The following is a 10,723-nucleotide window of genomic DNA, read 5'->3' on the forward strand; positions in this document are numbered from 1 at the left end:
CCCCCCACAGTACACCCTGCACCCCATATCTCTGCCCCCACACTACACCCTGCACCCCATATCTCTGCCCCCACACTACACCCCACATCTCTACCCCCCCCCACAGTACACCCTGCACCCCATATCTCTGCCCCCACACCCCATATCTCTGCCCCCACACTACACCCCCCACAGTACACCCTGCACCCCATATCTCTGCCCCCACACTACACCCTGCACCCCATATCTCTGCCCCCACACTACACCCTGCATCTCTGCCCCCACACTACACCCTGCACCCCATATCTCTGCCACCACACTACACCCCACATCTCTACCCCCCCCCACATTACACCCTGCACCCCATATCTCTCCCCCACACTACACCCTGCACCCCACATCTCTGCCCCACACTACACCCCATATCTCTGCCCCACATTACACCCTGCACCCCACATCTCTCCCCCCCACACTACACCCTGCACCCCACATCTCTGCCCCACATTACACCCTGCACCCCACATCTCTCCCCCCCACACTACACCCTGCACCCCACATCTCTCCCCCCACACTACACCCCGCACCCCACATCTCTCCCCCCACACTACACCCCGCACCCCACATCTCTCCCCCCCACTACACCCCTCACCCCACATCTCTCCCCCCCACTACACCCCTCACCCCACATCTCTCCCCCCCACAGTACACCCTGCACCCCACATCTCTCCCCCCACCCTACATCTCTCCCCCCCACACTACACCCTGCACCCCACATCTCTCCCCCCTACACTACACCCCTCACCCCACATCTCTCCCCCCCACAGTACACCCTGCACCCCACATCTCTGCCCCACACTACACCCCACATTACACCCTGCACCCCACATCTCTCCCCCCCACACTACACCCTGCACCCCACATCTCTCCCCCCCACACTACACCCTGCACCCCACATCTCTCCCCCCCACACTACACCCTGCACCCCACATCTCTCCCCCCCACACTACACCCTGCACCCCACATCTCTCCCCCCCACATCTCTCCCCCCCACACTACACCCTGCACCCCACATCTCTCCCCCCCACAGTACACCCCTCACCCCACATCTCTCCCCCCCACAGTACACCCCTCACCCCACATCTCTCCCCCCCACCCCACATCTCTCCCCCCCACAGTACACCCCTCACCCCACATCTCCCCCCCCACAGTACACCCCTCACCCCACATCTCTCCCCCCCACAGTACACCCCTCACCCCACATCTCTCCCCCCCACAGTACACCCCTCACCCCACATCTCTCCCCCCCACAGTACACCCCTCACCCCACATCTCCCCCCCCACAGTACACCCCTCACCCCACATCTCCCCCCCCCACAGTACACCCCTCACCCCACATCTCTCCCCCCCCACAGTACACCCCTCACCCCACATCTCTCCCCCCACACTACACCCCGCATCTCTCCCCCCCACTACACCCCTCACCCCACATCTCTCCCCCCCACAGTACACCCCTCACCCCACATCTCTCCCCCCCACAGTACACCCCTCACCCCACATCTCCCCCCCCCAGTACACCCTGCACCCCACATCTCTCCCCCCCACAGTACACCCCTCACCCCACATCTCTCCCCCCCACAGTACACCCTGCACCCCTCATCTCTCCCCCCCACAGTACACCCTGCACCCCACATCTCTGCCCCCACATCTCTATCCCCCCCCAATTACACCCCGCACCCCACATCTCCCTCCACTGCACGTGACGTTTCTTCAGGTGGGAGGAGCTTCTTATAAGCAGACACGCCCAACCCCACGTCAGACCTTATGACGTCAGACGGCCCTTCCCGAGTACAGTATGTATGCTTCCCCTATGTATTTTCTATAGGTGACTGGGGCGGCTCCTCTCCCTGTATAGGATTATCGGGTTCAGTCACGGCCAGTACAATACACGGCCCAGGACTCGCGGCTCTAGAAGCGCCAGGCACTTACTGCGCATGCCCAGCGGCGTGACCCGGAAGTGCTGTCCGCGCGGGGTGTACACTTCTCCCACAATCCCTTTCTTCTTCCTTTCCGAGATTGTCCCTAGACAAGTGAGTACGGGCCGAGCGAGCTCCTCCGCTCCATCCGCCGCCATCCTCTCCTCCTGAGGCCGCCGCAGTGCTCGGGGCCCGGCAGGCGGCTCAGTCCGGTGTCTGCTCTCCATCCCCCGCTGTATTTGGGGGGGTGTCTCGGGTTTGGGGGTTATTTCTGTGTCGGGGTGTCCGGACACGTATGATGGGGCTCAGCGGACGTGTGTATGTATATGTGTGTGTGTGTATGGATGTGTATGTATATATATATATATATATATATATATATATATATATATATATGTGTGTGTGTGTGGTATATGTGTGTGTGTGTGGTATATGTGTGTGTGTGTGGTATGTGTGTGTGTGTGTGGTATGTGTGTGTGTGTGTGGTATGTATGTGTGTGTGTGGTATGTATGTGTGTGTGTGTGGTATGTATGTGTGTGTGTGTGGTATGTATGTGTGTGTGTGTGGTATGTATGTGTGTGTGTGTGGTATGTATGTCTGTGTGTGTGGTATGTATGTCTGTGTGTGTGGTATGTATGTCTGTGTGTGTGTATGTATTATATATATATGTGTGTGTGTATGGATGTATGTGTGGTATGTATGTCTGTGTGTGTGTATGTATTATATATATGTGTGTGTATGTATTATATATATGTGTGTGTTTCTTTATGTGTATATATATGTATGTATACGTGTGTGTATGTATTATATATGTATGTGTGTGTCTTTATGTATGTATATGTGTGGTGTATGTATGTGTGTATGTATATTATATATGTGTATGGTGTATAATGTATGTATATATATGTGTGTGTGTGTGTGTATATATATATATATATATATATATATATATATATATATATATATATATATATCCCTTGCTGTAGGTTCCTCTGTAGCTCTTCCTGGCTCTCCACTAACCCCCACGCTGTTCTTGTATCTACAGAGATGGCTCCTGCAAAGAAAGGAGGCGAGAAGAAGAAGGGCCGCTCCGCCATCAATGAGGTGGTGACTAGGGAATACACCATCAACATTCACAAGCGGATCCACGGGATGTGAGTGTCATGTGTGGCGGAGGTGGCGCTGGCCTGTCACTGTACACTATGTCCCCCCATATGTATCTGTGTCCCCCACCACCCCAACATATCTGTGTCCCCCCATTATCTCCACAACCTGGTCCTTCTGTTCACCCCAACACAGACGACTACCTTCACCATATTCATCACCATTACAGGCCATGGTATCACTGCGGCTGAGGCATTGCTGGCACTTGTAGTTCTGCTGTGAGCCTTTTCCATGGGTCTAGGACCGGCCAAACAAGGACCATTAACCCCCTGTGTACCCGCTCAGTGCTCAGCTACTATGGGTAACACTCTCAGTGCCACTCCAGGTTTGGCTCAGACAGTGGCTCTGAGCACAGGAAGCAGCGACCGTGTCTCTAATCTATAAGCGCCTGCTGTACAAAGTGACTTTTAGGTTTAACATCATTATATTTAATAATTTATCCCCTTGCCCCCTTGTATTATGTAACAAACATTATGGCTGCATCTCTTGTCGTCAGTTTTTGCAGAATTTTGTAGCAAATCAGACAAAGCACAACGTAGAGCCTCAGCGAGACCAGTGCTGTAACTTGTGTGGCCTGTCGGTGTGCTGTACCTCTTGGCAGGAGACGTCGGGGGGGGGTCTCTGTCCAGACTGTTTGGGGGATGTGTGACCCGGTCTGTGATCAGGTGTCTGTTGTAGTTATATGACATCCTAAATGTTACCTGCTCCACCTGGATGACAGATCTAGTGCTGTGCCCCATTGTAGTGCCAGATATTTCTATTGTCTGTCTGGACACGACTAATCTGCGAGTTCAGCCTCTGCTGGCAGGTGTGGACAGTTACGTAAAGACATAGGAGGGAATGTATTAAAGGGGCGGCCACTCTGATCATTATTGTGAGACAAATGTTATTGTAAGTTGTACAATTTCCCAATAGACTTTCTGTCCTTGCAGTTCTCTAGATCTCTGCTTGCTGTCATTCATTCTGTTACCTGTAGAACAGGGGTCAGTAACCTTCGGCTCTCCAGCTGCTGTGAAACTACAACTCCCAGCATGCTCCATTCACTTCCATGGGAGTTCCAAGAACAGCAGAGCCGGTATGCATGCTGGGAGATGTAGTTTGCAACAGCTGGAGAGCCGAAGGTTCCCGACCCCTGGACTAGTGGATAAAAATTGGCCCGTGGCCATGTGATGGACACGCTGGTGCACAATGTGAACATCTGCCTGATTACTGTGCACCTGTGTGCTCATCACATGACTGTGGGCCGTGTATCACGTGATTATGGGCTGTGTATCACGTGATTATGGACTGATCTGTACGCACTGGAAGTAACGGAGTGAATGACAGCAAGCAGAGATCTAGAGAACTGAGAACATTTCATTATACAAACAATAAAATTTGTCTCTATTGGTGAGAGAGTGGCCGCCCCTTTAAACCAGGCGATTACCCCAATATTCCTGGACTCCCTGACTGATAAGAGGCTGTCACTCTCACAGGTAAGGGGACTGGGCCATTGAGGGACTGGTTTAGATTTGTGGTATAAATTCTTCCAGTCTTCTGGTACGTTACAGTGAATCTGGCGCAGACGAAGGGATCCCTGTCCTGGCCTTTGTCTGTGCACCACATTAAGGCCCACCCGCCGTACGTCTGGCCTTGTAATCCGCCAACACTTAAGTTACAATTTCTTTTTCAGTGGCTTCAAGAAGCGCGCTCCCCGTGCTCTGAAGGAAATCCGTAAATTTGCAATGAAAGAAATGCGCACTCCTGACGTACGCATCGACACCAGGCTGAACAAAGCTGTGTGGGCCAAAGGCATCAGGTGAGGCTCTGCCACGTGGCTGCGTAGTGGTCGGCGTGGTCTATCAGATGTGTCCAGTGCATACACGGGTGCGGGCGACATCCAGGACAAATAAATGAGGCTGCTCGTTCTCTCTTTGAAGTGGTTTTAAGGTTTTCCTCTCTATGGGTCAGTTCACACAGAGTTCTGTGTGTGATCTGAGCCTAATAATCTGGCTGCTGTGGCTCAGACTGAGATGGTGGTCAGAGCTCCTCCTTAACCCCTTTGCAACCCAGGGTGTAATAGAACGTCCTTGGTCACATGGGGATGTATGGAGAGAGCTCAGGAGCGAAGCTCTCGATGCCGGGTATATAATACAGCACTGATCGTGGCTGTTAACCCTTTAGACACTGCAGTGGTACGGAACCACGGTGTCTAAATTACACAGGCGCCACGAGTGACGCTATTTTTCACTGATCGATCAGACCCCTATAAATATATGGTATCAATAAAAAATGTCACCTTGTCCCGCATAACAGTGCGAACATGTAAGTATGGAAAAGTTACAGACGTCACAATTTAGCGGCACGGTTTTTTTTTCTATTTTGCAAAGTTTTTTTCATTTTTTTTAAAAAGTTATCAAAACATTACACGTACAATATACATATCGCCGTGCTTGTACTGACCCGCATAATATAGGTAACTATAGATATATACTATACTGACCCGCAGAATACAGGTAATGTCATTTTTACCAAACAGTGAACGTTGTAAAATTTAGACCCATCTGAAGTTTTTTCTCCGTTTGCTTCTCGTTCTGAATGTTTTTCCAGCTTCCCGGTACATTGCACAGTAGATTGGTCCTTACGGGGTTAAACTAAGAGCGACTTTCTATTCTTCTTTTCATCTGAAGGCCCAGGGGGTGCAGCCATCTCCCAAATAACCTGGAAGGTTCCCTTTAACCCCTTCCTGTCTCTCCTGACATTTTTCGATTTTGTTTTTTTACGTTATACCTTATAAAACCCGTAGTTTTGTTCCCGTGTTCAGAGCCATCCGATGGCTTATATTAGCAGGACGTACATCATAACGGGGGCTATTTAATATTCCCTATGTTGTATTAGGAAGCTCGAAAACATTATAGAACAATCAGGAGGAATTAGAGAGAAACTGCTCAATGATGGGTTATGTTTCTACAGCGTCCGCTATGCATCCGGCGTCACACGTTACGTACAGTCTGTTGGTCGGTGCTCCGTGCCTTAGCTGGGGGGGGGCTCCTGGGCCACCTGACACAGAGCCGGGGGCGGCTGGGAATTTATTTAATTTTTTTTTTTTTTCACCTTCCGCAGCTTCAGTCCTGCCTTCTGAAATTCCTTGACAATCCCTTTAAAGGGATTCTACCACTAAATCGCTATTTATTCTGCTTTAGACGTCGGAATAGTCTTTAGAAAGTCTATTCGTCTCTACCTTTAGATGTGGTCTCCGCCGCGCGGTCCCTTAAAAATACAGATTTTTACCGGTATGCTAATAAGTTCTCTGCAGCAATGAGGGTGGGCCCCAGCGCTCAAACGGCGATGGGGGCATCCCCACCGCTGCCTGAGAATCCACTCCAGCGACGCCTTCTTTTTCACCTGCATCCTCTCTTTTCTGTCATCTTCCTCCTTCGTCATCTGTGACGCCTGCGCAGTGTGCTGTGCCCGCGAGACACTAGTAGAGCCGACTGCGCGTATCGGCCGGCGGCCATATTTTTGAGGCCACAAGGCAAGACTGCACAGGCGTCGGAGCTGAAGACGACTGAAAAGAGGAGGATGCAGGTGAAGAAGGCGTCGCTGGAGCGGATTCTCGGGCAGCAGTGGGGACGCCCCCATTGCTGTTTGAGTGCTGGGGCCCACCCTCATTGCTGCAGAGAGCTCATTAACATACCGGTAAAACCTGGTATTTCTAAGGAACGGCGCGGCAGAGACCAGGTCTAAAGGTAAGAGACGAATAGCCTTTCTAAAGACTATTCCGACGTCTAAAGCACAAAAAACAGCTTTTTAGTGGTAGAATCCCTTTAATGTACAGTGAACACGTGGCTGTCTAGGTGTGTTACTGCTTTCCTATGTTTGTTCTCATTATTCTTCACCTTTTTGTATTTAGGAACGTTCCTTACCGTATTCGCGTACGTCTGTCCAGGAAGCGCAATGAGGATGAAGATTCTCCCAACAAACTGTACACATTGGTCACATACGTGCCAGTGACAACATACAAAGGTAAGCTGTGCTTTAGTGAGGCATGTCTGCTGTACAGGTAACATCCTGGTATATACGGGGTCTGCTGTACGGGTAACATGGTGGTATATATGGGGTCTGCTGTACGGGTAACATCGTGGTATATACGGGGTCTGCTGTACAGGTAACATCGTGGTATATACGGGGTCTGCTGTACAGGTAACATCGTGGTATATACGGGGTCTGCTGTACGGGTAACATCCTGGTATATACGGGGCCTGCTGTACGGGTAACATCGTGGTATATATGGGGTCTGCTGTACGGGTAGCATCATGGTATATACGGGGTCTGCTGTACAGGTAACATCCTGGTATATACGGGGTCTGCTGTACAGGTAACATCCTGGTATATACGGGGCCTGCTGTACGGGTAACATGGTGGTATATACGGGGTCTGCTGTACGGGTAACATCCTGGTATATACGGGGTCTGCTGTACAGGTAACATCCTGGTATATATGGGGTCTGCTGTACCGGTAACATCCTGGTATATACGGGGTCTGCTGTACCGGTAACATCCTGGTATATATGGGGTCTGCTGTACAGGTAACATCCTGGTATATATGGGGTCTGCTGTACCGGTAACATCCTGGTATATACGGGGTCTGCTGTACAGGTAACATGGTGGTATATATGGGGTCTGCTGTACGGGTAACATCCTGGTATATACGGGGTCTGCTGTACAGGTAACATCCTGGTATATACGGGGTCTGCTGTACGGGTAACATGGTGGTATATATGGGGTCTGCTGTACGGGTAACATCGTGGTATATACCGGGTCTGCTGTACGGGTAACATCGTGGTATATACGGGGTCTGCTGTACGGGTAACATGGTGGTATATATGGGGTCTGCTGTACGGGTAACATCGTGGTATATACGGGGTCTGCTGTACGGGTAACATCCTGGTATATACAAGGTCTTCTGTACGGGTAACATGGTGGTATATACGGGGTCTGCTGTACGGGTAACATGGTGGTATATATGGGGTCTGCTGTACGGGTAACATGGTGGTATATATGGGGTCTGCTGTACGGGTAACATGGTGGTATATACGGGGCCTGCTGTACGGGTAACATGGTGGTATATATGGGGTCTGCTGTACGGGTAACATAGTGGTATATACGGGGTCTGCTGTACGGGTAACATAGTGGTATATACGGGGTCTGCTGTACGGGTAACATAGTGGTATATACAAGGTCTGCTGTACAGGTAACATCCTGGTATATACAAGGTCTGCTGTATGCGTAACATTGTGTTATATACGGGGTCTGCTGTACGGGTAACATAGTGGTATATACAAGGTCTGCTGTACGGGTAACATTGTGGTATATACGGGGTCTGCTGTACGGGTAACATCGTGGTATATACGGGGTCTGCTGTACGGGTAACATCGTGGTATATACAAGGTCTGCTGTACGGGTAACATGGTGGTATATACAAGGTCTGCTGTATGCGTAACATTGTGTTATATACGGGGTCTGCTGTACGGGTAACATAGTGGTATATACAAGGTCTGCTGTACGGGTAACATTGTGGTATATACGGGGTCTGCTGTACGGGTAACATCGTGGTATATACGGGGTCTGCTGTACGGGTAACATCGTGGTATATACAAGGTCTGCTGTACGGGTAACATGGTGGTATATATGGGGTCTGCTGTACGGGTAACATAGTGGTATATACAAGGTCTGCTGTACGGGTAACATTGTGTTATATACGGGGTCTGCTGTACGGGTAACATAGTGGTATATACGGGGTCTGCTGTACGGGTAACATCGTGGTATATACAAGGTCTGCTGTACGGGTAACATCGTGGTATATACAAGGTCTGCTGTACGGGTAACATCGTGGTATATACGGGGTCTGCTGTACGTGTAACATAGTGGTATATACAAGGTCTGCTGTACGGGTAACATAGTGGTATATACAAGGTCTGCTGTACGGGTAACATCGTGGTATATACGGGGTCCCCTGCATCTGCCTGTGTATATAGAGCAGGGGTAGGGAACGTACGGCTCTCCAGCTGTTGCAAAACTACAACTCCCAGCATGCATACTTGCTCTGCTGTTCTTGGAACTCCCATGGAAGTGAATGGAGCATGCTGGGAGTTGTAGTTTCAAAGCAGCTGGAGAGCCGAAGGTTCCCTACCCCTGATATAGAGGGAATACTTGCTGTGCAGGTTTCTCCTGGGCAGTAGTTCATGTCTGTAAGGCCAGAGTCACCCCTCCCCCCACCACCCACTATAGTCTCACAGCGGACCCCTTTATCAGTCGGGCCCTCACCAGTCACTCAGGTTCCCCCTTACCTTGTGATACATTTCGGTCCCATCTTACATTAGTAATGACGACTCTCCATTATTTTCCTCCTCAGGTCTGCAGACGGTCAATGTGGACGAAAACTGATTTGTCTCTTCATTGTTGAAATAAAAAAAAAACTAAAACCTTCTGTAATGTCTCTGTCTGGTTTTCTCTATCCCGACGCCTTTGTCGTAATGACCTGTCTGACGCTCTGATCTCTGGGGTTCGGGGGCTGATGGATTTAGCAGAACTCCCTGCTGGTTATGTCAGTGACTTGGGATGCTACCGAGGCCCATTCCAGGCCCGCTCGGTTCTCTGCCATTATCTCTGTCCCCGTGTCCTAACCCGCAGGTCTAGTTCTGTAAGTGTTTCCACTTTGTAGAGATTTTTCCTCCCTAGTAAATATATGCAGGTATATATCAGTGTGACGCTAGGCCGGTATACAATAGTCTATAGCAGTGATGGCGAACCTATGGCACGCGTGCGGTCGCCCGGATCGCTCACCAACAGGGAATTCGGTACAGGATTCCCCGTTGATGAGCGATCACTGCCTTCAGTTGTATGTGCAAATGCACATACAGCTGAAAGCTGTCAGGGTAGGCCGCGGATTGCGCGACCGCGGCCTACACTGGCTGCAGAGTTTGACCTCTGTCCCGACGCGGGCGCGATGATGTCATCAGCGCCGCCAGTGACAAGAAGGTGGATGCCGGCGGCTCTTCAGGGGTGAGTATGAGAGTGGCTCACTGTGTATATGATGTTGGGGGGAGCGCTTATAATACTTGGTGGGGTGTATAATACTGGGGGGCTTATAATACTGGGGGGGTGTTTAATACTGGGGGGAGTGTATAATACTGGGGGGCTTATAATACTGGGTGGGGTGTATAATACTGGGGGGAGTGTATAATACTGAGGGGGCTTATAATACTGGGTGGGGTGTATAATACTGGGGGGGCTTATAATACTGGGGGAGTGTATAATACTGGGGGAGTGTATAATACTGGGGGGGCTTATAATACTGGGGGGTGTACTAAAGAGCATATAATACTGGGGGGGGCTTATAATACTGGGGGGAGTGTATAATACTGGGGGGAGTGTATAATACTGAGGGGGCTTATAATACTGGGGTGGCTTATAATACTGGGGGGGGTGTATAATACTGGGGTGGCTTATAATACTGGGGTGGCTTATAATACTGGGGTGGCTTATAATACTGGGGGGGCTTATAATACTGAGGGGGCTTATAATACTGGGGTGGCTTATAATACTGGGGGGAGTGTATAATACTG

At 50.4% G+C, this 10,723-nt stretch overlaps 1 protein-coding gene across 4 annotated transcripts in view; it reads left to right on the plus strand.

The window, feature by feature from the left end:
- RPL31 (ribosomal protein L31) overlaps positions 1-9,585 on the plus strand; it is a 364,588-nt gene extending 355,003 nt beyond the window's left edge. For 3 of the 4 annotated variants that reach the window (XM_075266360.1, XM_075266359.1, XM_075266358.1), the window contains exons 2-5: positions 2,999-3,107; positions 4,790-4,915; positions 7,010-7,122; positions 9,511-9,585. In XM_075266360.1, coding sequence (XP_075122461.1) covers positions 3,001-3,107; positions 4,790-4,915; positions 7,010-7,122; positions 9,511-9,542 — 378 coding nt within the window. In that variant the 5' untranslated portion in view covers positions 2,999-3,000 and the 3' untranslated portion in view covers positions 9,543-9,585. Of the gene's footprint in view, positions 1-1,988; positions 2,067-2,998; positions 3,108-4,789; positions 4,916-7,009; positions 7,123-9,510 lie in introns of those variants that run through there. The other variant, XM_075266357.1, reaches the window with a different exon arrangement.
- Positions 9,586-10,723: the final 1,138 nt, after the last annotated feature.

The sequence above is a fragment of the Leptodactylus fuscus genome, chromosome 2 (assembly GCF_031893055.1).
Source record: "Leptodactylus fuscus isolate aLepFus1 chromosome 2, aLepFus1.hap2, whole genome shotgun sequence".
Lineage (NCBI taxonomy): Eukaryota > Metazoa > Chordata > Amphibia > Anura > Leptodactylidae > Leptodactylus > Leptodactylus fuscus.